Genomic DNA, 27,699 nt, shown 5'->3' with positions numbered 1-27,699 from the left:
ACAATTTTATTTATTTTTTTGGCGCTGTACTCCAGTACTTTGGATTTGAAATGATACAATGACTAAGGAGGTTAAGGTGCAGACCCTTTAATTTGAGGGTATTTTCATCCATATCAGGTGAACCGCTTACAAAATACAGCACTTCTGTACATTGTCCCCTAATTTTAGGGGACCAAAAGTATTGGAACAAATTCAATTATGTATTAAAGTAGTAAAAAGCTAAGTATATTGAACAAAATATAAATGCAACATGTAGTGAAATTTTCCATACACACAAAAAACTTATTTCTCTCATTGTGTGCACAAATTAGTTTATTTCCCTGTTAGTGAGCATTTCACCTAAACCAGGATAATCCATGCACCTGAGAGGTGTGGCATATCAAGAAACTGATTAAACGGCATGATCATTACACAGGTGCACCTTGTGCTGGGGGACACTAAAATGTGCCATTCAGCCACCGCAATCACCTCGTTTCAGCATGATAATGCACAGCCCCATGTAGCAAGGATCTGTACACAATTCCTGGAAGCTGAAAATCCAAGTCCCAGTTCTTCCATGGCCTGCACACTCACTAGACATGTCACCCATTGAGCATGTTTGAGATGCTCTGGATTGACGTGTGTGCCAGTCCCGCCAATATCCAGCAACTTCGCACAGCCATTGAAGAGGAGTGGAAAAACATTCCACAGGCCACAATTAACAGTCTGATCAACTCTATGCGAAGGAGATTTGTCACGCTGCATGAGACAAATGGGGATCACAACAGATACTGACTGGTTTTCTGATCCAACTATTTTTTTAAGGTTTCTGTGACCAAGAGTGAGGGGGAAAAAGTATTTGATCCCCTGCTGATTTTGTACGTTTGCCCACTGACAAAGAAATTATCAGTCTATAATTTTAATGGTAGGTTTATTTGAACTTTGAGAGACAGAATAACAACAAAAGAATCCAGAAAAACGCATGTCAAAAATGTTATAAATTGATTTGCATTTTAATGAGGGAAATAAGTATTTGACCCCTCTGCAAAACATGACTTGGTACTTGGTGGCAAAACCCTTGTTGGCAATCAGAGGTCAGACGTTTCTTGTAGTTGGCCACCAGGTTTGCACACATCTCAGGAGGGATTTTGTCCCACTCCTCTTTGCAGATCTTCTCCAAGTCATTAAGGTTTCGAGGCTGATGTTTGGCAACTCAAATCTCCCTCCACAGATTTTCTATGGGATTAAGGTCTGGAGACTGGCTAGGCTACTCCAGGACCTTAATGTGCTTCTTCTTGAGCCACTCCTTTGTTGCCTTGGCCGTGTGTTTTGGGTCATTGTCATGCTAGAATACCCATCCTCAACCCATTTTCAATGCCCTGGCTGAGGGAAGGAGGTTCTCACCCAAGATTTGACGGTATATGGCCCCGTCCATCGTCCCTTTGATGCGGTGAAGTTGTCCTGTCCCCTTAGCAGAAAAACACACCCAAAGCATAATGTTTCCACCTCCATGTTTGACGGCGGGGATGGTGTTCTTGGGGTCATAGGCAGCATTCCTCCTCCTCCAAACAGGGCGAGTTGAGTTGATGCCAAAGAGCTCCTTTTTAGTCTCATCTGACCACAACACTTTCACCCAGTTGTCCTCTGAATCATTCAGATGTTCATTGGCAAACTTCAGACAGGTATGTATATGTGCTTTCTTGAGCAGGGGGACCTTGCGGGCGCTGCAGGATTTCAGTCCTTCACGGCGTAGTGTGTTACCAATTGTTTTCTTGGTGACTATGGTCCCAGCTGCCTTGAGATCATTGACAAGATCCTCCCGTGTAGTTCTGGGCTGATTCCTCACTGTTCTCATGATCATTGCAACTCCACGAGGTGAGATCTTGCATGGAGCCCCAGGCCGAGGGAGATTGACAGTTCTTTTGTGTTTCTTCCATTTGCGAATAATCGCACCAACTGTTGTCACCTTCTCACCAAGCTGCTTGGCGATGGTCTTGTAGCCCATTCCAGCCTTGTGTAGGTCTGCAATCTTGTCCCTGACATCCTTGGAGAGCTCTTTGGTCTTGGCCATGGTGGAGAGTTTGGAATCTTTGATTGATTGATTGCTTCTGTGGACAGGTGTCTTTTATACAGGTAACAAAATTAGATTAGGAGCACTCCCTTTAAGAGTGTGCTCCTAATCTCAGCTCGTTACCTGTATAAAAAGACACCTGGGAGCCAGAAATCATTCTGATTGAGAGGGGGTCAAATACTTATTTCCCTCATTAAAATGCAAATCAATTTATAACATTTTTGACATGTGTTTTTCTGGATTTTTTTGTTGTTATTCTGTCTCTCACTGTTGAAATAAACCTACCATTAAAATTATAGACTGATCATTTCTTTGTCAGTGAGCAAACGTACAAATTCAGCAGAGGATCAAATACTTTCCCCCCTCACTGTATCTGTATTCCCAGTCGTGAAATCCATAGATTATGGCCTAATGAATTTATTTCAATTGACTGACTTCCTTATAAATCAAATCACATTGTATTTGTCACATGTGCCGAATACAACAACACCTTAGTGAAATGCTTGTACATGTAGGTAGAAAAAAGTGACTATGCATAGATAATAAACAGAGTAGCAGCAACGTACGGGGGGACATTTGATTAGCTGTTCAGGAGTCTTATAGTTTGGGGGTAGAAGCTGTTAAGAAGCCTTTTGGACCTAGACTAGCTCCGATACCGCTTGCCGTGCGGTAGCAGAGAGAACAGTCTATGACTAGGGTGGCTGAAGTCTTTGACAATTTTTATGGCCTTTCTCTGAAACCGCCTGGTATAGAGGTCCTGGTTGGCAGGAAGCTTGGCCCCAGTGATGTACTGGGCCGTACGAACTACCCTCTATAGTGCCTTGCGGTCGGACGCCAAGCAGTTGCCATACCAGGCAGTGATACAACCAGTCAAGATGCTCTCGATGGTGCAGCTGTAGAACTTTGAGGATCTGAGGACCCATGCCAAATCTTTTGGGTCTCCTGAGGGGGAATAGGCTTTGTCATGCCCTCTTCTTGACTGTCTGGTGTGTTTGCACCATGAGTTTGTTGGTGATGTGGACACCAAGGAATTTGAAGCTCTCAACCTGCTCCACTACAGCCTGGTCAATGAGAATGGGGGCATGCTCAGGTCCTTCTTTTCCTGTAGTCCACAATAATTTCCTTTGTCTTGATCATGGCCAGGGCTCTGACCTCCTCCCTAAAGGCTGTCTCGTCGGTGATCAGGCCTACTGATGACAGTTGTCGGCAAACTTAATGATGGTGTTTGAGTCGTGCCTGGCTATGCAGTCATGAGGGAACAGGTAGTACAGGGGTGCGTGCTCAAGTCCCTCCTAAGGGGCCCCCGTGTTGAGGATCAGTGTGGCGGATGTGTTGTTGCCCTTACCACCTGGGGGCGGCCTGTCAGGAAGTCCAGGATCCAGTTGCAGAGGGAGGTGCTTAGTCTCAGGGTCCTTAGCTTAGTGATGAGCTTTGAGGGCACTATGGTGAACACTGAGCTGTAGTCAATGAATAGCATTCTCACATAGGTGTTCCTTTTCTCCAGGTGGGAAAGGAGAATGTGGAGTGCAATAGAGATTCCATCATCTGTGGATCTTCAAAAACAAGGACATTTCTAAGTGACCCCAAGCTTTTGAACAGTAGTGTACATAGACTTGAAATCACTGGACACTTTAATAAATGGAACACTAGTCACTTTAATAATGTTTACATATTTTCCATTACTCATCTCATATGTATATACTGTATTCTATTCTACTGTATCTTAGTCGATGCCGCTCTGACATTGCTTGTCCATATATTTTTAATTCCATTCCTTTACTTAGATTTGTGTGTATTGGGTATATGTTGTGACATTTTTAGCTATTACTGCACTGTCGGAGCTAGAAAGAAGCATTTCGCTACACCCAATATAACATCTGCTAAACACGTGTATGTGACCAATACAATTTTATTTGGATGCATTTGCTTCAGGTTGTGTTTTGCCCAATATGAACTGACTGGAGTAATTTTCTTTCTAAGTGAGTACACTGAACAAAAATATAAAACGCAACATGTAAAGTGTTGGTCCCATATTTCATGAGCTGAAACAAAAGATCCCAGAAATGTTTGATACGCATAAAGTGCATATTTCTCTTAAATGTTGTGCACAAATTTGTTTACATCCCTGTTCGTGATTAAACATGATCATTACACAGGTGGACCTTGTGCTGGGGACAATAAAAGGCCACTCTAAAATGGGCAGTTTTGTCACAATACAATGTCAAAGATGTCTCAAGGGGAGAGCGCAATATACATTCTGAGTGCAGGAATGTCCAACAGAGCTGTTGCCAGATAATTTAATATACAGTTCTCTACCATAAGCCACCTCCAACATTGTTTTAGAGAATTTGGCAGTACGTCCAACCGGCCTCACAGCTGCAGACCACGTGTAACCACGCCAGTCCACGACCTCCACATCCAGCTTCTTCACTTGCGGAATTGTCTGAGACCAGCCAGCCAGACACCTGATGAAACTGTGGGTTTGCACAACCGAATAATTTCTACAAACTGTCTCAGCTAAACTAATCTGTGTGCTCGTTGTCCTCACCAGGGTCTTGACCTGATTGATTGCTGTAAAAGTGTGCTCTTCACTGATTAATCCCGGTTTCAACTGTACCGGCCAGATAGCCACATGTGGGTCAGCGGTTTGCTGATGTCAACGTTGTGAACAGAGTGTCCCATGGTGGCGGTGAGGTTATGGTATGGGCAGGCATAAGCTTGCATTTTATCGATAGCAATTTGATTGGCACAGACATTGGCACAGACACACGATAACATACGCACTATACATACACATGGATTTAGTATTGTAGATATGTGGTAGTGGTGGAGTAGGGGCCTGAAGGCACAGTGTGTTGTGAAATCTGTGAATGTATTGTAATGTTTTAAAAAATGGTATAAACTGCATTACATTTTGCTGGACCCCAGGAAGAGATTCAGCAGCTAATGGGGATCCATAATAAATAAATACAAATACCGTGATGCGATCCTGAGGCTCATTGTCGTGCCAAACATTCGCTGCCATCACCTTGATTCAGCATGATAATGCACGGCCCCATGTAGCAAGGATTGGTACACAATTCCTGGAAGCTGAAAATGTCCCAGTTCTTTCATGGCTTGCATACTCACCAGACATATCACCCATTGAGGATGTTTGGGATGCTCTGGATCGATGTGTACAACAGCGTGTTCCAGTTCCCGCCAATATCCAGCAACTTCGCACAGCCATTGAAGAGGAGTGGGACAACATTCCACAGTCAACAGCCTGATCAACTCTATGCGAAGGAGATGTTGTGCTTATATTTATATTTTTGTTCAGTGTAGATAAGATGTTTCTGAACACTTCTAAATTAATTCTGAAAAATGCCATGATGATCATTGTGCCTCTAACTTTCTCACTCATCAGTATTCACGATTAACTCATGATTATGCATAATCATGATAGCATCCACATTAACCCCAACCTCTACTCTAACCCTCTATGGGGAAAATGTTGTCTATTGTGTATCAGGCATGACAAATTCCAGATGGCACATTTCGTTCCTTGGAACTTACGTGGGAACGTAAGCATTTGGTTTCCCATTGGTTCAGAATTGAACATTTAGCCTGTTCTGTGAATGTACATTTTAGGTTGCAGGGAGGTTTTGAGAATCTGAAAGTTCTCCTGGGATGTTTTATAAACATTATTTGAATAATAAAATAATTTGGTAATAAAATAAGTTTGAGAACATTCTAAATGTTGTAACCCCAAACTTAACTTTCACAAAGACTTTTAATTACACTGCTAGCTTAAAGTTGGTGATAACTGTTCTGACCTCCAAGCACACGGCTCATGGAAATTAATTTAGTGTCACACCCTGACCTTAGAGAGCCTTTTATTCTCTAATTTGGTTAGGTCGGGGTGTGACTAGGGTGGGTACTCTAGTTTTTTTTATTTCTATGTTGGCCTGGTATGGTTCCCAATAAGGGGCAGCTGTTTAGCGTTGTCTCTGATTGGGGATCATATTTAGGCAGCCTTTTCCCACTGGATTTTTGTGGGATCTTGTTTGTGTATAGTTGCCTTGAGCACTGCATAGCTTCACGTTCATTTCTTTCTTCTTTATTGTTTTTTTGCAGGTTAAATAAAGATGAACCCAAACCACTCTGCATTTTGGTCCGATTCTTACAACGTTCGTGACATTTTTTACTGTGACATGCCGTCCCGTCAGTGACATTCTAACCTATGATCTTCTTGATTCCATCCATGCATTTAGTCCACTGTACCACCAGGAAGGAGCTAACTCATACAAAGCTGTTCCTTTTAGTCTATTCAAACAGACCCCATTTCAAAGAAAACAAGCTCAGGCCAACACACCTGAACACACTTAAGATAGAGGATAGAGAGTTTTGTTGACGCTGAGAATGGATATGTTTTTAAATAACATTCTTAGAACGTTACAAAATATTTGCTTTTGGTTTTTATGGAAAGTTTTCTTAATGTTCTGAGAACATGACTTTAAATAGAACCACGAGGAAACCTGCAGAAAACATTATGCTGAAGTACTGAAATTTCTTAATGTTCTCTGAACTTTGAGAACATGTCAAACAAGTTGGAGAACGTTCCTAGACCATTACCAGAATTTAAATGAAATGTAACCATGTTTGAACTTTTAGGAAATGGTGTGTTAAAATCATGAAATACAAAGAAAATAATGTTTGTCAAGTTCTTTAACTGTGCTGACAAATGTTCCAAAGCCAAACAACTATCCTGCACCATTCTCAGAAGGTTGTGGGAAGGTTGTATGCAAAATAACCATAGGACAACCACGCTCTCACCAAGCTCTATATGTGCTAGCTGGGATGACAACAGTTTCAATGGCTACCCAAAAGGCCCTGGTGAGAGTGGCAAATAACATGCAGTAGTGACTTTATGTATTTTTATTAATACTTGCAGTAATTGTTAGCCTGTATATTAATTAACACCATGTATGACCAAATGAGATTCCACTCTTGGTTGCAGTTACTCAGCATCCAAGCTGGCGTAGCAGTGTAGACGTCTTTGTCCTGTCGTGTCCCGTGTCCCTTGTATATATCTTTTTACATCTTTTTCTTCGCATATCTTTTAAAAATACTTTCTTAAACCTCAACTTCTAAATACTCTCCTGCAACCCGCCTCACCCAATGTGGCGTGGATCTGCTTTTTTCTAAAGTATTTCTATTTACTTCTGATCTGGAATCCATCTACTGAAGATAGCCAGCTAACTGCCTACCAGCTATTAGTTAGCAAACCATTGCTAGCGGTCATCAGCTAACCTTTAGCTCGGAAAGCTCTCGCTAGTTCGAACAACGTGACTAAAACCAGAGCATAACGGACCTATTTCTCTCCATATCCCCGGATTCCTACCGCAAACTGAACATTTTCATCTGGATCTTCGCAACTAGCTAACCACAATCCCGGGTGACCACTCCTGGCTAGCGTTTACATCCCGGAGCAAGCACCAATTAGCCTGAAGCTAGCCCAGCTAGGGCTCCTGTGCTACCACTGAAGCCCACTCCTGGGCTACAATATCCGGACCCCTTTACTGCCGGTACGGAGCACGGAACCCCGCCGATCCTCTACGACTGGAATACCGACATAATCTGCCCGAGGACTCCAACAGGCCCCTCAGGCGTGTCGCCCGCTGAAGGCCCATCCTGCTAACCTACTAGGCCTGTTAGCTACCTAGAGCTACCTGGAACCCTGCTAATTCCACGACTGGTCTATCGACGTCACCGCACGAAGAGGCAAAAACAGACTTCCCCCCCCATCGCAACGTCCCCCAAAGGCTAACTTGCCTGCCCCGGTCTGCTAACTGCTAGCTTATCTTGCAGCTAGCGCAGCCAGGAAGCTAGCACCAGTTAGCAAACACAATTCTACAATTCACAACCTCTCTTTCGCCATCGCTATCCGGCTTGGATTCTCTGTCGACACGACCACGTCTGGTCTGCAGACGTGCCCTCAACCGGCCTCCGTCTGAGCAGACCCCCTCCGTCTGAGCAGACCACCCGCCGGGCTACTAACTTTAAACGCGTGCTAGCTTAGTGGAGGCCTCACTGCTCCATCTACGGCTGCCCCCTGGACACTATGATCACTTGGCTACATAGCTGACGCCTGCTTGACTGTCCATTAATTCATGGTACTCCATTCTGTTTATTTGTGTTTTATCTGTCGGCTCTGTGCCTTAACTCAGGATCTGTGTGTAGTTAATCCGACCCTCTCTGCCTAGTCGTCGCCATTTTTACCTTCTGTTGCTGTGTTAGCTGACTAGCTGCTGTTATCTCACCTGTTGTTTTAGCTAGCTCTCCCAATCATGACCTGCAATCACTTTATGCCTTATTGTATGTCTCTCTCAAATATCAATATGCCTTGCATACTGTTGTTCAGGCTAGTTATCATTGTTTTGGTTTGCAATGGACCCCGTAGTTCCACTCTCCGTTCCTCTGATACCTCCTTTGTCCCACCCCCCACACATGCGGTGACCTCACCCATTGAGACCAGCATGTCCAGAGATACAACCTCTCTTATCATCACCCAGTGCCTGGGCTTGCCTCCGCTGTACCCGTGCCCCACCATACCCTGGTCTGCACATTATGCCCAGAATCTATTCTACCACGCCCATAAATCTGCTCCTTTTATTCCTTGTCCCCAACGCTCTAGGCGACCAGTTTTGATAGCCTTTAGCCGCACCCTCATCCTACTACTCCTCTGTTCCTCGGGTGATGTGGAGGTAAACCCAGGCCCTGCATGTCCCCAGTCACCCTCATTTGTTGACTTCTGTGATCGAAAAAGCCTTGGCCTCATGCATGTCAACATCAGAAGCCTCCTCCCTAAGTTTGCCTTACTCACCGCTTTAGCACACTCTGCCAACCCTGATGTCCTTGCCGTGTCTGAATCCTGGCTTAGGAAGGCCACCAAAAACTCTGAGATTTCCATAGCCAACTATAACACTTTCCGTCAAGATAGAACTGCCAAAGGGGGAGGAGTTGCAATCTACTGCAGAGATAGCCTGCAAAGTTCTGTCATACTTTCCAAGTCTATGCCCAAACAGTTCGAACTTCTAATTTTAAAAATTAATCTCTCCAGAAATAAGTCTCTCACTGTTGCCGCCTGCTACCGACCCCCCTCAGCTCCCAGCTGTGCCCTGGACACCATCTGTGAATTGATCGCTCCCCATCTAGCTTCAGAGTTTGTTCTGTTAGGTGACCTAAACTGGGATATGCTTAACACCCCGGCAGTCCTACAAATCTAAGCTTGATGCCCTCAATCTCACACAAATCATCAAGGAACCCACCATGTACAACCCTAAATCCGTAAACAAGGGCACCCTAATAGACATTATCCTGACCAACTTGCCCTCCAAATACACCTCTGCTGTCTTCAATCAAGATCTCAGCGATCACTGCCTCATTGCCTGTATCCGCCACGGGTCCACGGTCAAACGACCACCACTCATCACTGTCAAACGCTCCCTGAAACACTTCTGCGAGCAGGCCTTTCTAATCGACCTGGCCCGGGTACCCTGGAAGGATATTGACCTCATCCCGTCAGTTGAGGATGCCTGGTCATTCTTTAAAAGTTACTTCCTCACCATATTAGACAAGCATGCTCCGTTCAAAAAATGCAGAACCAAGAACAGATATAGCCCTTGGTTCACTCCAGACCTGACTGCCCTCGACCAGCACAAAAACATCCTGTGGCGAACTGCAATAGCATCGAAGAGCCCCTGTGATATGCAACTGTTCAGGGAAGTCAGGAACCAATACACGCAGTCAGTCAGGAAAGCAAAGGCCAGCTTTTTCAAGCAGAAATTTGCATCCTGTAGCTCTAACTCCAAAAAGTTCTGGGATACTGTAAAGTCCATGGAAAACAAGAGCACCTCCTCCCAGCTGCCCACTGCACTGAGGCTAGATATCAGTGGTGACCGTGTTAAGTCCGTGATAATCGAAAACTTCAACAAACATTTCTCAATGGCTGGCCATGCCTTCCACCTGGCGACTCCAACCTTGGCCAACAGCCCCGCCCCCCCCCGCTGCTACTCGCCCAAGCCTCCCCAGCTTCTCCTTTACCCATATCCAGATAGCAGATGTTCTGAAAGAGCTGGAAAACCTGGACCCATACAAATCAGCTGGGCTTGACAATCTGGACCCCCTATTTCTGAAACTGTCCGCCGCCATTGTCGCACCCCCTATTACCAGCCTGTTCAACCTCTCCTTCGTATCATCTGAGATCCCCAAGGATTGGAAAGCTGCCGCTGTCATTCCCCTCTTCAAAGGGGGAGACACCCTGGACCGAAACTGTTACAGACCTATATCCATCCTGCCCTGCCTAGCTAAGGTCTTCGAAAGCCAAGTCAACAAACAGATCACTGACCATCTCGAATCCCACCGTACCTTCTCCGCTGTGCAATCCGGTTTCCGAGCCGGTCACGGGTGCACCTCAGCCACGCTCAAGGTACTAAACGATATCATAACCGCCATCGATAAAAGACATTACTGTGCAGCCGTCTTCATCGACCTGGCCAAGGCTTTCGACTCTGTCAATCACCATATTCTTATCGGCAGACTCAATAGCCTCGGTTTTTCTAATGACTGCCTTGCCTGGTTCACCAACTACTTTGCAGACAGAGTTCAGTGTGTCAAATCGGAGGGCATGTTGTCCGGTCCTCTGGCAGTCTCTATGGGGGTACCACAGGGTTCAATTCTCGGGCCGACTCTTTTCTCTGTATACATCAATGATGTTGCTCTTGCTGCGGGCGATTCCCTGATCCACCTCTACGCAGACGACACCATTCTGTATACTTCCGGCCCTTCCCTGGACACTGTGCTATCTAACCTCCAAACGAGCTTCAATGCCATACAACACTCCTTCCGTGGCCTCCAACTGCTCTTAAACGCTAGTAAAACCAAATGCATGCTTTTCAACCGTTCGCTGCCTGCACCCGCACGCCCGACTAGCATCACCACCCTGGACGGTTCCGACCTAGAATATGTGGACATCTATAAGTACCTAGGTGTCTGGCTAGACTGCAAACTCTCCTTCCAGACTCATATCAAACATCTCCAATCCAAAATCAAATCTAGAGTCGGCTTTCTATTCCGGAACAAAGCCTCCTTCACTCACGCCGCCAAACTTACCCTAGTAAAACTGACTATCCTACCGATCCTCGACTTCGGCGATGTCATCTACAAAATAGCTTCCAATACTCTACTCAGCAAACTGGATGCAGTTTATCACAGTGCCATCCGTTTTGTTACTAAAGCACCTTATACGACCCACCACTGCGACCTGTATGCCCTAGTCGGCTGGCCCTCGCTACATGTTCGTCGTCAGACCCACTGGCTCCAGGTCATCTACAAGGCTATGCTAGGTAAAGTGCCGCCTTATCTCAGTTCACTGGTCACGATGGCTACACCCACCCGTAGCACGCGCTCCAGCAGGTGTATCTCACTGATCATCCCTAAAGCCAATACCTCATTTGGACGCCTTTCCTTCCAGTTCTCTGCTGCCTGCGACTGGAACGAATTGCAAAAATCTCTGAAGTTGGAGACTTTTATCTCCCTCAACAACTTTAAAAATCTGCTATCCGAGCAGCTAACCGATCGCTGCAGCTGTACATAGTCCATCTGTAAACTACCCACCCAATTTACCTACCTCACCCCCATACTGCTTTTATTTATTTACTTTTCTGCTCTTTTGCACACCAGTATCTCTTCTTGCACATGATCATCTGATGATTTACCACTCCAGTGTTAATCTGCTAAATTGTAATTATTTGATTTATTGCCTACCTCATGCCTTTTGCACACATTGTATATAGATTCTCTTTTTTCTACCATGTTATTGACTTGTTTATTGTTTACTCCATGTGTAACTCTGTGTTGTTGTCTGTTCACACTGCTATGCTTTATCTTGGCCAGGTCGCAGTTGCAAATGAGAACTTGTTCTCAACTAGCCTACCTGGGTAAATAAAGGTGAAATAAAAAATTAAAAAAATAAATAAAAAATTAGAGGGTTATTAGTCATAAAATGGTCAAAAAATATGCTTTATATAAAACTAGATATTAAATCTTTACCTGCTAAAGCAGAGAAATAGAATTTTAAAAAGAGGGGAGATGAGTGAGCGAGACAGACAGACAGAGAGCGAGAGGTGGGCTGTGCTGGAACACAGTTATTTAATTCCAGATACAGGAGAAATAATAGGTTGATTGTCCAAAACAATTCCCTTCGCAGACCAACAACTCCATTCCATCCAAATAATAAACATTTAAATAAACAACCAAGTTATTAATACAGGCTCTGTCCCTAATACAGAGGGAGTATAGGGGTATAAAAGGCATAAGGTAGAAGAGTTGACACTTGGCATGTAGAAAGCTCAATTCATAGTTTGCTGTTGCAGAGCCACAACAGTCTGCAGTGATGTGAACCTTTTTACAAGTTTCAGACATTTGTCATAATGGACCGATCACGGCTCTGAACTACAAATAGAGAGCATAATAGTTGACAGCTGGCGTGTCTAAGAGTTGACCTTTGACCCAGAGCATTAGGCACGTTGGCTAGTTGACCTATGACCTTTAGGTTTCAATCTTCATGTCCGCACCTGGAACTTCCCGGCCTTGGTGATGTATTTAACCCCTTTAAAAGGCTTGTACTTCTCCCCAAACATATCCAGCCTGTTCACCTTCAGTCCTAAAACACAGTTAGCATAAACGCATCACCATTTGTTTTGCTCTGTACTGAATTTTCTTTATCTTGACATTTTGACCGAAAACATGCACTATTTTTGGGGAATGTATTAACAGTGGGCAAACAAACAAAATACTAAAAGATTGTTTTGGGGTTAACTATATCATGGATTTACCATAAACTGTACAGTTACCATATATTTACACATTTATCAAAACGCCTATACTGTACCATTTATCAACACACATTCTCCATTGAGTCTGAGGTTTATTAGGTACACACATCTATACTGAACAAAAATATATGTAAAGTGTTGGTCCCATGTTTCATGAGCTGAAATAACAGATCATAGAAATTCCTCAAATGCACAAAAAGCTTCTCTCAAATTTTGTGCACAAATTTGTTAAAATCCCTGTTAGTGAGCATTTCTCCTTTGCCAAGATTATCCATCCACCTGACAGCTGTAGCATATCAAGAAGCTGGAAAAGTGTGCTCTTCACAAATTAATCCCGGTTTCAACTGTACCGTGGAGATGTGAACAGAGTGCCCCATGATGGCGGTGGTGTTATGGTATGGGCAGGCATAAGCTACTGACAACAAACACAATTGCATTTTCTCGATGGCAATTGGAATGCACAGAGATCCCATTGCGAGATCCTGAGGCTCATTGTCGTGCCAAACATCCGCTGCCATCACCTTGATTCAGCATGATAATGCACGGCCCCATGTAGCAAGGATCTGTACACAATTCTTGGAAGCTGAAAATGTCCCAGTTCTTCCATGCCCTGCATACTCACCAGACATGTCACCCATTGAGCATGTTTGGGATGCTCTGGATCGATGTGTACGACAGCGTGTTCCAGTTCCCGCCAATATCCAGAAACTTAGCACAGCCATTGAAGAGAAGTGAACATTCCACAGGCAACAATCAACAGCCTGATCAACTCTATGCAAATGAGATGTGTCCCGTTGCATGAGGAAAATGGTGGTCACACTTGATACTGACTGGTTTTCTGATCCACACCCCTTTTTTAAAAAGGTATCTGTAACCAACAGATGCATATCTGTATTCCCAGTCATGTGCAATCCATAGATTGGGGCCTACTTTACTTATATGAACTGTACAGTGGTTCCTCCTTTAAAAGTTGTGACGCAGCGGGACTTAGAGGTAATTTGTGGTTTAGTACGGTACCCTGCTTCACCACTTCATTGCTCCAGACCAGCGCAATGGGGAGTTAAGCATAATCAGTTCTCTTTGGGCCCTACTGTGTCTCTAACTGACAATGAATGGGCGACAAACCTAAATAGAAACTGATAATTGTGCACGACTTCAGTATTACTTCCTAAAACTGTTGTTACACTAAGGTTTCTATTATTTTATTGTTTAGGATTATTTTGCTCTTTCTGAAGTACTGCATGCCACTCCCGACCGATCACGTTGTACAGTTCTTGAGTGGTGCAACGCTCTAAGACACTGCATAGCTGTGTTACAGATGCTGGTTCAATACCTGTGGTGGGCTCAACTGGGAGACCCATGAGATGACTGTAGGTTTTTGGTTTTTCTCCCTCTAAAAACAGAAATAAATCATCCTAAAAAACAAACTGGCTTGATTTACAAATTAGTAACAATGTCTCACCCCATGTTCAAGAATGTCCTTTTTCCTCGCTAATTTTACGTTATTTGAAAAACAAAATCTCCAAAATATTGTTATTTTTTAAACAAAGCGACTATTATTATTATTTTAGAATTATATAAAAGCCCGTTGGATATTCTCACATATATATTATTAACCCCGTTATTAGCAGGACTATATATATTGGTCACAGCTCCCGAGTGGCGCACAATGGGACTGCATTGCAGTTTTCCAGCTGTATCCACTGAAAGCGCGCAAGGTTCAAGGCACAAGGGCAGGGGGCACGGGATGGGCCGCAGAGCCGCGCACAGAAGACCGACCTAGCCCATGGGGAAGGGAGGAGGAAGGGGGTGGACCCCCACCCCGCCACACTGGCAACACTTTAAGGGGCATTGCACTAATAAGGGCGCTTACTAGGGAAACGTTCCCGCTGTTCTGTTCTTAGTGCCAGTCTGCAGGTTCAAACTAAAACAATGTAACTAATAAATGGCATCTTCATGCTTTCATTCATAAAATAATAAAAATACTCTTTCAAAATATTGATGTTTATTTAGTTATGGATCCATAACGAATTACTATGGGAATAAATATCACTGGATAACAGAAATATCCTCCAATTCTCTCTATATGTAATTATTGGCGGAGAGTCACGTCATATTTTTAGATATACTGTAGGCCTAACGTAGGCGACATTAGTCTCACTAGTATTGAGTAATGTACTGTTAAAAGTGGGTTAAGTCTTACTTAAAGAGCATATTGAAGTTAGAGGCAATAGCATTTATTTAACTAGGCAAGTCAGTTAAGAACAAATTCTTATTTACAAGAGCAGCCTACTTCTTCCGCCTCGTCGGAGAATTGAACCCCGGAATCCTGCGCACCCGCAGGACACTGCATTCTTTAGCTAAATAGACCAGTACTGTACTCCCGACCATCACGTTGTACAGCGTCATATTTCCCGTTCCATCTTAACGGAATCCCCGAGGGTTTTTCGTTTTCCTTGGATTAGAACCAGCATAATATTAATCTAATTAATTAAGCAAGTACCAGTCAAAAGTTTGGACAAACCTACTCATTCCAGGGTTTTTCTTTATTTTTACTATTATTCTACAATGTAGAAGTGAAGACATCACAACTATGAAATAACACATATGAAATCAGTTAAGAACAAATTCTTATTTACAACGCTAGTTAGTGCTAGTTTGACCACAAGAGGGCATCTTTGAGAATCATTTGGTAGCCTTCAATAATGCCTGTACTAGAGAGTGCGGGCACGCAGGAGACAGGGGTTCAATTCGCCGACGGGGAAAAATTAGCACTAACTAGCATTAATGGTACCAGTGGTTCACACTTAAATAACGTGCCATAGAATTCTGCGGCACCATGCAAGCTGCGCAGCAACATTTAAAGGAGGAACCATTGTAACTCAATAAAATCTTTAAAATTGTTGCATGTTGCATTTATATTTTTGTTCAGTGTGGTGCAGCGTAGGACGCCCCTATGTCTCCAGAACAACCTGAATTTTTCGGGGAGCGGAATTGTTGCGCAATTGGTATCAAGAGGACCTAACATGTGCCAGGAAAATATTCCCCACACCATTACACGGCCAGCCTGTAACGTTGACAAGGCGGGATGTGACCATGGACTCATGCTACTTACGCCAAATCCGGACTGCCATCAGCATGACTCAACAGGAGCTGGGATTCGTCGGAAGAGGCAATGTTTTTCCACTCTTCAATTGTCCAGTGTTGGTGATCGCGTGCCCACTGCAGCCGCTTCTTCTTGTTTTTTGCTGGTAGGAGTGGAACCCGGTGTGGTTGTCTGCTGCAATAGCCCATCTGTGACAAGGACTGACGAGTTGTGCATTCTGAGATGCCGTTCTGCACACCACTGTTGTACTGCACCGTTATTTGCTTATTTGTGACTTGCATGTTAGCTTGCATTTATCCTTTGACCTCTCATCAACGAGCTGTTAACGTTTTTATTTTGTCTTACCATTCTCGGTAAACCCTAGACACTGTCGTGCATGAAAAGTCCAAGAGGTCGGCCGTTTCTGAGATACTGGAACTGGCGTGCCTGGCACCGACGATCATACCACGCTCAAAGTTGCTTAGGTCACTGGTTTTGCCCATTCTAAATGTCCAATCGAACAGTAACTGAATGCCTTGATGCCGGTCTGCCTGCTTTATATAGCAAGCCACAGCCACAACTCACTGTCTGTAGGAGTGGACCATTTTCGTGAACGGGGTGGTGTACCTAATAAACTGAGTATACATTGATATTTAGCATGCCGTATTACTATGGCAATACAACCTTTTACAGAGCAGGTTACTACCACCAACACCATAAACTTTACTGCCAAGACACAGAGAAAGATTAGCTTAATTCCAAATTTACCCCTAGCGCCTATTACCGAGCCACTCATAGATCTATGAAAATTGGATCGGTGGAAGCAATATGGTCACATTTCAACAGTCAATAAGGAGGCAAGACTAAACTTTTACCATAAGGCTTCTACTTATCCAATTCCTTCAGATCTACAAGGGGGCTAGGTAGTAGGAACCGATTTGGAATTCAACAATTGAAAGGGAGAGGGTGAAAGGGACAAAAGTTACAGGTCAGGGGTACCTGATATGGCAAGTTGCTGTATCTTCAGGTCGATGTTCAGACTGGGGTTCTCCTCTGGTTTGGGGGCTCCAGCCTGCAAACTCAGACTACCTCGCAAGTTAGGAAGCTTCTGTGGGTTCAACTTTCCAATGTCCCACACCAACAACTAGAGAGAAGAGAGCGAGGGAGAGAGAGAGAGAAAGAAAAAGAAAGAAGGGGCGGGGGGGGTTAGGTTCAGGGGTCCTTGTGAGATGGAGAAGTTTGTTAATAATAATGTCTGTTGATTGGCTGTTTACCTTGTCTAACTTGGAAATAGGGTCGTAGGTATAGCTACTCTGTGTAGTGGTTAGGCTCAGGGGTTAGAGGTTACAAGGTAGTAGGCGTGTAGTTACCTTTGTACCATTGTCATATGTGTAACTGCCCTGTGTGGCAGTCAGATTGATGCTGAGGATAGTTTTGGGCAAGTGGACCGTGACCACTACCCCTTCGACCGTCTTCCCCATGGTCTGCTTCGGTCCAACGGTCACGTCCAGACGGCCACCAGAACCACTCTCAAAGAAACTGATGCTCTGCTTCACATACACTGGGATGGCTACAAGACTGCATAGAATATAACAGAATAAATAGAATATTACCAATATTATTATTAAACTGGGATGGCTACCAGACTGAAAATAATAGACATGGTAGTGTTATGATTAGGGGTCAGAGTTTAAAGCCTTACTTCTGTGCATTGACGTGATAGGTCATCAGGGTGAAGTTCCCATCGGGAGGAATGAAGGAGAGGACGCGCTCAGACTCCCAGCGTTTATAGCGAACACATGGGTGGAAACTCACATCGTCAAGGAGACGAGGATTCTGCAACGACAAAATGCAGTATGAATAGAACAATACACTGGGGCTCTCTCTCTGTGTGTGGGAAGGGAAATGCCTAGTTAGTTGCACAACTGAATGCATTCAGCCGAAATGTGTCAGGCTGCCTTAATCGATGTCCGCGACACCCGGGGAGCAGTTGTTGTTGGGGGTTTACTGCCTTGCTCATGGGCAGAACGGCAATATTTTTCCACTTTCCTGGCTCGGTGATTCGAACCAGCAACCTTTCGGTTACTGGCCTAGCGCTCTTAACCGCTAGGCTACCTGCCAACCGTGTGTGTGTGTGCGCGCATGTATGTGCATGTGTGTAGGTTAGGGGTCAATTTGAATGGAAGAAAATCAATTCAAGAAGTAACTTTCAAAAGTTATTTATTATTTCCATTTTTTTATTAAAAAGTCAAATCATTTCCTGAATTGACTACCTTCAATTCGAATGGACCCAACCCTGATATCGTGTGTGTGTGGGGGCCCACCATGAAGGAGAGTGTGAGGTCGGGCATACCAGACAGCTTGACACACGCCTCGACCACGCCCTGGATCTCTGCAAACACTGTCGTACCTGTTAACCAATCACAACACAGCTTACAGACTACACATACACACAAACAAACTCCTGATGCCTGACCTTTAACCTCTGGATCTGACTTCCTGGATCTCTGCACCGTGGTGCCGGTGGACGAGTCAGTACTGCTCCTACCTGATTGGTCCAGGATAGCGTCAATCTCCTCCACCACGTCAAAGTAAGCTTCGTTATTGGTGTACTTCACTCCGGCCCGCCTCCATGGGATGGTCGACAGCTGACCAGTTGGCAACGTGTCTCCAACGTTACTGGTCCCTGGAACACACACACACTTTTTGCACTAACTCATAACATCGCTGCTGCTACAGTTTATTATCGATCCTGTTGCCTAGTCACTTTATCTCTACCTACAGTGCCTTTAGAAAGTTCACACCCCTTGACTTTTTCCACATTTTGTTGTGTTACAAAGTGGGATTAAAATGAATGTCATTTTTTGTCAACGACCTACACAAAATACTCTAATGTCAAAGTGGAAGAAAATTTAAAACAATTAATGGAAAATAAAACACTAATATTTCTTGATTAGGTAAGTATTCAGCCCCCTGAGTCAATACATGTTAGAGTCACCTTTAGCAGCGATTATAGCTGTAAGTCTTTCTGGGTAAGTCTCCAAGAGCTTTTGCACAGCTGGATTGTATGATATTTGCCCAATATTTAAAAAAACATTCAAGCACTGTCAAGTTGGATGTTGATCATTGCAAAACAGCCATTTTCAAGTCTTGCCATAGATTTTGAAGCCGATTTAAGTCAAAACAGTAACTCAAAACGGTAACTCAGGAACATTCAATGTTGCCTTGATAATCAACTCCAGTAATTGTCCTGCTGAAAGGTGAATGTGTCTCCCAGTGTCTGTTGGAAAGCAGACTAAACCAAGTTTCCTCTATAATTTTGCCTGTTCTTTTCCGTTTCTTTTTATCCTAAAAAACTCCTTAGTCCTTGCCGATGACAAGCATACCCATAACATGACGCAGCCACCACCATGCTTGAAAATATGAAGAGTGGTACTCAGTGAAGTGTTGGATTTGCCCCAAACATAACACTTTGTATTCAGGACAAAAAGTGCATTTCTTTGTCTCTTTTTTTGCAATATGTACTTAATAAGTGCCCTGTTGCGAACAGGATGCATGTTTTGGAATATTTGTATTCTGTACAGGCTTCCTTCTTTTCACTCTGTCATTTATGTTAATATTGTAGAGTAACAGTTATATCCCATCCCAGCCATTAAACTCTTTTAAAATCACCATTGACCTTATGGTAAAATCCCTGAGTGATTTCCTTCCTCTCCGGCAACTGAGTTAGGAAGGGTGCCTGTATCTTTGTGTGACTGGGTGTATTGATACACCATCCAAAGTATAATTAATAACAGCACCATGCTCAAGGGGATACTCAATGTCTGCTTTTTGTTTTAACCCAATAGGTAGGTGCCCTTCTTTGTGAACCATTGGAATATCTCCCTGGTCTTTGTAGTTTAATATGTGCTTAAAATGAACTGTTCAACTGAGGGACCATTCAGATAATTGTATGTGTGGGGTACAGAGATGTGGTAGTCGTGAATAAATCATGTTAAACACTATTATTGCACACAGAGTGAATCCATGGACTGGGGGGCATTATTGAGTAGCTTGGATGAATAAGGTGCCCAGAGTAATCTGCCTGCTACTCAGGCCCAAAAGCTAGAATATGCATATAATTAGTAGATTTTGAAAGAAAACACTGAAGTTTAAGGCTTCTACTGTGAAGGGGGCTGTTTGACTAAGGGGTCTGGCAGAATGCCATGAGCTAAATCACGCGTGCGGCCGTGAGAGCGAGCTGCATTCCCTTTCATTTGGTGCCCTGCAATTTCACTTGCTGTTGGTGAGGTGAGACAACCAGAGAAGTTAAGTCTTTATTGAAGACTCATCTCTTCAGTAGGTCCTATGACTGAGTGTAGTCTGGCCCAGGAGTGTGAAGGTGAACGAAAAGGCACTGGAGCAACGAACCGCCCTTGCTGTCTCTGCCTGGCCGGTTCCCCTCTCTCCACTGGGATTCTCTGCCTCTAACCCTATTACAGGGGCTGAGTCACTGGCTTACTGGTGCTCTTTCATGCCGTCCCTAGGAGGGGTGCGTCACTTGAGTGGGTTGAGTCACTGACGTGATCTTCCTGTCCGGGTTGGCGCCCCTCCTTGGGTTGTGCCGTGGGGCAGATCTTTGTGGGCTATACTCGGCCTTTTCTCAGGATGGTAAGTTGGTGGTTGAAGTTATCCCTCTAGTGGTGTGGGGGCTGTGCTTTGGCAAAGTGGGTGGGGTTATATCCTGCCTGGTTGGCCCTGTCCGGGTGTATTGTCGGATGGGGCCACGGTGTCTCCCGACCCCTCCTGTCTCAGCCTCAGTGATAACCTGTTGCACCCTCGACAACCATTGTGATTATTATTATTTGACCCTGCTGGTCATCTATGAACATTTGAACATCTTGGCCATGTTCTGTTATAATCTCCACCCGGCATAGCCAGAAGAGGACTGGCTACCCCTCATTGCCTGGTTCCTCTCTAGGTTTCGTCCTAGGTTCTGGCCTTTCTAGTGAGTTTTTCCTAGCCACCATGCTTCTACACCTGCATTGCTTGCTGTTTGGGGTTTTAGGCTGGGTTTCTGTACAGCACTTTGAGACATCAGCTGATGTAAGAAAGGCTTTATAAATAAATTAGATTGATTGAGGGTTATCAGTGCAATTTTTACGGCCAACTAACTTTTTCAGCTGGTTGTCCGTAAAAATTGCACTGATAAGCGACGGGGAATTGTAGTCTCCTCGCCCTTCTGCAACTTGCCTGCCAATGCATGCTTGTCACTACCAAGCACCCAATCAAACTGACTAAAGTTGGCTAGATTGCTACTTCCAAACAGAAATGAGAAAACACCTCACTCTGACCGTTTTACTCGCAGAAGCAGAGGTTAGGCTGTTTACATGTTGTTATCTAAAGCGTTCTTGACTAACTATTACTTTTTTTGCCCACGTTTACTGACACCGGTCATATTCAGCGGTTGTTGAGCATTCGTAAATGTATCAGTTGTTCTGCGCTCTGCCACATTCAGATGTGAATGCTCTGAAATCTGAGTAGATAACCAGAGTGAATTTGAAAACGCAAGAGACACGCTAACTGGATAACAGTTGGTTAGCCTGCAAGAACTGGAAGAAATGAAACCTGCATCTGTATATAGCCACCAAAAGACAATATGAGGAGAAAAGTCAGTCAGTCACTCACCCACTCCTCCAATGGCATGACATGAAATTATCCTAGCTGGCTAACAATAGACTCCGGGTTTTTAGCTTGCAAAATAATTGTATTTTTATTTGATTTAACATTTAACTAGACAAGTCAGTTAAGAACAAATTCTTATTTACAATGATGGCCTAGCCTGGCCAAACCCTTCCCTAATCCGGACGACGCTGGACCAATTGTGCGCCGCCCTATGGGACTCCTGATCACAGCCTGGGGACGAACCAGGGTCTGTAGTGACGCCTCTAGCACTGAGATGCAGTGCCTAAGACCGATACACTGGCCTATTAGCCACGTTATGACTGACTTGTGATCATTGCCCTTGCTAGTTTGATTGTATTGACATTCCCAGCCTTAGTTACATTCGTCTGTTTCTGTCCAGAATATTGAGTCATTGAAACAGAAACAGTGCATTCTGAATTGAGGCAGCAAACAATGTACCAGGCCAGCTGTGATTTACAACCTGATAGCAATATTGTTTGGACTACCAAGAAATGTATTGGTGAATTATATTAATCTTGCATTGAACTGCAATTAACAATGCCTTCGTAGTGGCAGGTAGCCTAGTGGTTAGAGCGTTGGGCCAGTAACCAAAAGGTTGCTGGATCGCATCCCCGAGCTGACAAGGTAAAAATCTGTCGTTCTGCCCCTGAACAAGGCAACCTTTTCCCTAGTCGGCCGTCATTGTAAATAAGAACGTGTTCTTAGCTGACTTGCCTACCGGTAGTTAAATAAAGGTTCAATAAAAATCTTTTAAAAATAGTGTACATCATGGAACGTTGAGTCAAATAGAACCTATTTTTAAAACCTCTTATAAAGTTTGTTTTGTAGCATTAACTGGGGATTTGATATTTTTACGTATATCATTACAGATAGTACTGTCAGTTCCACTGTCAGTTCCACTTTAAACTCTAGGTCCCTGTTACTTTGTGTGCTAAATGTGAAATGTTTTTTGCAATGGGAAGTAATAGATTTATATTGGGAAATGCTTAATGGTTGTATTTTTGTATTGTTATGATTGGGACCTACTGGCTTATTATGTCCCAGTTTATGGACTGCTTATCCTTTAACATAATGCAGTGTGTAACTGCTGTCTTTCCATCGGCCCTATGCAGTGGTGTAGTGGTGCCTGGAGAAGTGGGTATAAGCAAATTTTGCCAAAAAGTTCCCAAACGGCCCGCCCCGTGAAGGAAATGCACCCGGTCTGATAAATCTTTTATTTTTTAAACAACAAATTCCTATTTACTATGACGGCCTACCCCGGCCAAACCCTTCCCTAACCCGGACGATGCTGGGCCAATTGTGCGCCGCCCTATGGGACTCCCAATCACGGCCGGTTGTGATAAAGCCTGGAATCGAACCAGGGTCTGTTTTGATACCTCTAGCACTGAGAGAACCTTATGAAGCATGTGACGAATAAAATGTTATTTGATTTTGACACACACACACACACTTTTAGGGAAGTAGGCATTATGGGTTAGGGTGTAGGGGTCAAGGAGGCTGTAGGGTAGAGATTAGAATGTAGGGGTAGGGTACCTGTCAGTGTGTTGACAACAGATCGGAGGATGGTGGGTGGTCTGATCATCTCTTTGAGGACGTTAGATTCGGTTGCCAGGGGAAACCCGTTGTCAAGCATCTCCTCCAACAGCTCATACACCATCACCATGTTGTCCTTGACTACTGTCTCCGAACACTCCCCAAAGTAGTCCTGCAGAAAAAGACGTACACACACACACTTAAACATTACTGGTTATAAAATAGTTAACTAATCCAGGTAACTAGTCAGGTTGAACTAATCCTGGCAATTTGTCAGGCTTAGAGTTGAGTCAGACCTGGATCATCTCTGCGACGCGGTGCAGGAACTCAATGACAAATAGCGGAGGAACCTCAGTCTGGATGACAGAGAGGAAGAACAGCTTGTCCCTGTAATAATAAATACAGTAATAATAATCAATATTTGTAAAGCAACATTCACACATTGTATACAAAACAAATGTTTTTTTTAAAACACACTAAAAAAGACAGACCATAAAACTGTCTGTCATGAGTGAGCAGGTTTTTACATTGGTTTTGGATATATGGCGGTTTCTTAAATAGTGATATAAAATCCAATAAAATAACTTGCAGATGCTGATGAGGTGTAAGTGTGCGTCCTGTAGCTGTTGAAGTGTGTGTGTGTGTGTCTTTCTATGCATTCATACAGTGCATTCAGAAAGTATTCAGACCCCTTGACTTTTCCCACATTTTATTAGCCTTATTCTAAAATTGATTAAATGATTTGTTTCCCCTCAAATCTACACACAATACCCCACAATGACAAAGCGAATACAGGTTTTTAGAAATTGTATTAAAAATACCTTATATACGGAAGTATTCAGACCCTTAGCTATGAGACTCAAAATTGAGCTCTGGTGCATCCTGTTTCCATTGATCATCCTTGAGATGTTTCTACAACTTGGAGTCCACCTGTGGTAAATTCAATTGATTGTACATGATTTGGAAAGGCACACACATGTCTATATCCCACACACCTGTCTATATCCCACAGTTGACATGTCAGAGCAAAAACCAAGCCATGAGGTCGAAGGAATTGTCCGTAGAGCTCCGAGACAGGATTGTGTCAAGGCATAGATCTGGGGAAGGGTAGAAAACATTCATGCAGCATTGAAGGTTGGCAAGAACACAGTGGCCTCGCCATTCTTAAATGGAAGAAGTTTGGAACGACCAAATATCTTCCTAGAGTTGGTTGCCTGTACAAACTGAGTATTCGGGGGAGAAGGGCCTTGGTCAGGGAGGTGACCAAGAACATGATTGTCACTGACAAAACTCCAGAGTTCTTCTGTGGAGATGGGAGAACCTTCCAGAAGGACAACCATCTCTGCAGCACTCCACCAATCAGGCCTTTAAATGGTAGGGTGGCCAGACAGAAGCCACTCCTCAGAAAAAGGCACATAACAGCCCGCTTAGAGTTTGCAAAAAGGCACCTAAAGGACTCTCAGACCATGAGAAACAAGATTATCGGGTCTGATGAAACCAAGATTAAACTCTTTGGCCTGAATTGCCAAGCGTCACGTCTGGAGGAACCCTGGCACCATCCCTACAGTGAAGCATACTGTGGGGATGTTTTTCAGCGGCAGGGACTGGGAGACTAGTCAGGATCGAGGGAAAGATCTTCAGCGAGATCCTTGATGAAAACCTGCTCCAGAGCGATCAGGACATCAGACTGGAGAGAAGATTCACCTTCCAACAGGACCCTAAGCACACAGCGAAGGCAACGCAGGAGTGGCTTTGGGACACATCTCTGAATGTCCTTGAGTGGCCCAGTCAGAACCCGGACTTGAAACTGATTGAACATTTCTGGAGAGACCTGAAAATAGCTGTGTAGCGACGCTCCCCATCAACCTGACAGAGCTTGAGAAGATCTGTAGAGAAGAATGGGAGAAACTCCCCAAAGACAGGTGTTTCAAGCTTGTAGCATCCTACCCAAAAAGACTTGAGGCTGTAATTGCTGCCAAAGGTGCACCAACAAAGTACTGAGTAAAGGGTCTGAATACTTATGTAAATGTGATTTCTGTTTTATTTTATACATTTGCAAACATATCTAAAAAACAGTTTTCACTAGTTCATTATGGGGTATTGTGTGTAGATTGATTAAGGGGGAAAAAAAATGTAATCTTTTTTTTTATATATAAGCCTGTAACGTAACAAAATGTGGGAAAAGTCAAGGGGTCTGAATACTTTCCTAATACGTTACATGCATGACCTGTAGATGCTGATGAGGTAGTGATGAGGGGTGTGTATGACAGGTGGAACGTCCTCAGGTTCCAGAGCCTTCTCTTTGGCTTCCAGGAAGTAGTCACACACCGACCGACTGACCACACTTTTCCAGTGCTTCTCCAGGAAGATGTCCCCCAAAGCGTTGATCAAGAACAGGCTGTTGATCATCTCTGCTGGTAGAGAGGGACAGGTGTTACACAGGTAGGTTTGTTTGTGTGTGGCCTACCGAGTGGCGCAGTGGTCTAAAGAGATTTTGGATTCGAGTCCAGGCTCTGTCGGGACCGGGAGACCCATGGGGTGGCACACAATTGGCCCAGCGTTGTCCGGGGTAGGGGAGGGTTTGGCCGGCAGGGATGTCCTTGTCCAATCGCGCAATAGCGACTCCTGTGGCGGGCCGGTGCAGTGCACGCTGACACTGGAGCAGTGTACTCGTTTCCTCCTACACATTGGTGCGGCTGGCTTCCGTGTGAAGTGGGCATTGTGTCAAGAAGCAGTGCGGCTTGGTTTGATTGTGTTTTGGAGTACGCACAGCTCTCGACCTTCGCGTCTCCCGAGTCCATACGGGAGTTGCAGCAATGAGACAAGAATAACTACCAATTGGGGAGAAAAAAAGGGGTAAAAATAAATAAATATAAAGGTTTGTTTGTGTGCGTCACGGGTCCCCAGCCCTAAGCCAAAGGTGTAACACATGTGTCCTACATTACAGGGCTAGAGATATATTATCTACCCCATGGATCAGATCAGTGGGATAGACAGCTCAGGACAGTACTACAGACCAGGGTTGTGTACAATGCACAATGGCATCCCTGTCTTTCACTTTAGTTTGGTATGTGCCACGTTGCATCCAAGATGCAGACAAACTCCAGATGTTAGAAGAGCTGTACAACATAAAGTTTATCCATGATGATAAATCTCATCCACTGTCAGATGTTAAAATCAAAGCCTAGTAGTCCACTGGCTAAACAGTACAATCTGGTTATAAACTCTGTCTGCACCGATATTGACTCAACAAAGTTAGCCTAGCCTTACAGCCTCGAACACAGTGATCGAACTGTCTGCAACATTGTAGCCAGCAATCTTATTCTAGCTTGTGACATTCAGCAAGTCGAGTCTTGTTAAATCGGTTGAAATAGCGGTTAAGTTAGTTAAAGTGTATCAAAAAGTATAATTACCTGCTTTGTTCCAGTGCTAGTGGCAGGAATAAAACTGTGTTGCACTGTCAGAGAGTAGTCTGACCACTATACACAGAAGCCTGATTTAATATGCACATTTATACTCTTATCAGCACAATATAACTTTACATAAAACCTTTAAACATTCAGCCTTGACATTTGTGAATATCTGTGTGTAACATGCACTGACCGAAAAGCACAACATCAACTTCTGACCAAAGTTCCTGTATTTCTAGTCAGGCACAATCGTCTGCAGGCAGCTTAATGCCGCGTTCAAAACAACTGGGAACTCTTAAATCTCCGACTACGCAGCAGTCTAAGGCACTGCAGTGCTAGAGGCGTCACAACAGACCAGGGTTGTGTAATGTCACAACCGGCCGTGATCGGAAGTCCCATAATTGGCACAGCGTTATCCGGGTTGGCTCATCACGCTTTAGCGTTTTTTTTCTTCTTGGGTAGGATGCTACAAGCTAAAACGCTTTAGCGGTTTTATGTAAAGTTTCCTCCGACACATTGGTGCGGCTGGGTTAAACGGGTGGGTCATGATTCGGAATTCCAAGTTGGCTTGAACGCGCCATAAATCTCCAGCTGTTGTATTGGGGGTCGTCCCTAGTTCCAATAGCCACAAAGTCACAAACCCCGCCCATTTCTAAAACGTATCTTTTCAAAGTGTGATTGTAAACCTAACCTTAAATTAAGTCCAAAAATAAAAACACGTGTCATAAAATTTTACTGTCGATGTGGTAGCCGTTGTATTGTCAGTGATTATTTTAAAGCCGTTTCCCCTGTTTAGATTCCTTTTGATATTCTCATCTTTACTCAGGAGGTCTCGGCGTAATCATTCATGGCATCAGGCGAAACTAGTGCAAAGAAACTCCGACCGTTCGAGGAGAAAAAGGATAACACATCAGAAAATAAAGACTTCAGAGGAAGTTTCAAAGAGGAAAACTCCAGAGAGAACCCAGGTAGCTAATAGCTATAGTAGCTAGTTGAATGGAGCTCTGCTTGGCATGGCTAATGACTGTACACACTAGTCTGGCTTCAAGAGTTTTAGCT

The 27,699-nt window shown here is 44.1% G+C and overlaps 1 protein-coding gene across 6 annotated transcripts; it reads right to left on the bottom strand.

Moving 5' to 3' along the window:
- Window positions 1-12,211: 12,211 nt before the first annotated feature.
- Window positions 12,212-27,422, bottom strand: LOC129860793 (AP-3 complex subunit mu-1). Of its 6 annotated transcripts, none has more exons than XM_055931556.1 (10): window positions 27,332-27,422; window positions 25,458-25,641; window positions 23,527-23,617; window positions 23,231-23,402; window positions 18,561-18,698; window positions 18,337-18,422; window positions 17,715-17,848; window positions 17,383-17,590; window positions 17,012-17,156; window positions 12,212-12,755 (listed from the first exon to the last, which is right to left on the bottom strand). In XM_055931556.1, the coding sequence occupies exons 2-10, from the start codon at window positions 25,637-25,639 to the stop codon at window positions 12,655-12,657; spliced, it is 1,257 nt and encodes a 418-aa protein (XP_055787531.1). In that variant the 5' UTR covers window positions 25,640-25,641; window positions 27,332-27,422; the 3' UTR covers window positions 12,212-12,654. The 6 variants fall into 6 exon arrangements, with proteins under 6 accessions (XP_055787531.1, XP_055787534.1, XP_055787526.1 ...); XM_055931559.1 differs by lacking the exon at window positions 27,332-27,422 and adding an exon at window positions 26,834-27,315; XM_055931551.1 differs by lacking the exon at window positions 27,332-27,422 and adding an exon at window positions 26,644-26,827 and having other exon boundaries at window positions 25,458-25,644.
- Window positions 27,423-27,699: the final 277 nt, after the last annotated feature.

This window comes from Salvelinus fontinalis, chromosome 1 (genome assembly GCF_029448725.1).
Source record: "Salvelinus fontinalis isolate EN_2023a chromosome 1, ASM2944872v1, whole genome shotgun sequence".
NCBI classification, from domain to species: Eukaryota; Metazoa; Chordata; class Actinopteri; order Salmoniformes; family Salmonidae; genus Salvelinus; species Salvelinus fontinalis.
Note: the sequence above shows the minus strand (reverse complement) of the source record. Positions and strands in the feature narration are given on the sequence as shown.

Bases quoted from the DNA above. Each gene is read 5' to 3' on its own strand.
- LOC129860793 (XM_055931556.1), bottom strand. From the start codon at position 25,639: ATGATCAACAGCCTGTTCTTGATCAACGCTTTGGGGGACATCTTCCTG. The intron at 17,849-18,336 runs GTGGGCCCCCAC...TTGTCGTTGCAG, and splicing joins ACCTCACACTCTCCTTCATG to AATCCTCGTCTCCTTGACGA. The intron at 17,591-17,714 runs GTAAGGCTTTAA...TATTCTATGCAG, and splicing joins TATCACGTCAATGCACAGAA to TCTTGTAGCCATCCCAGTGT.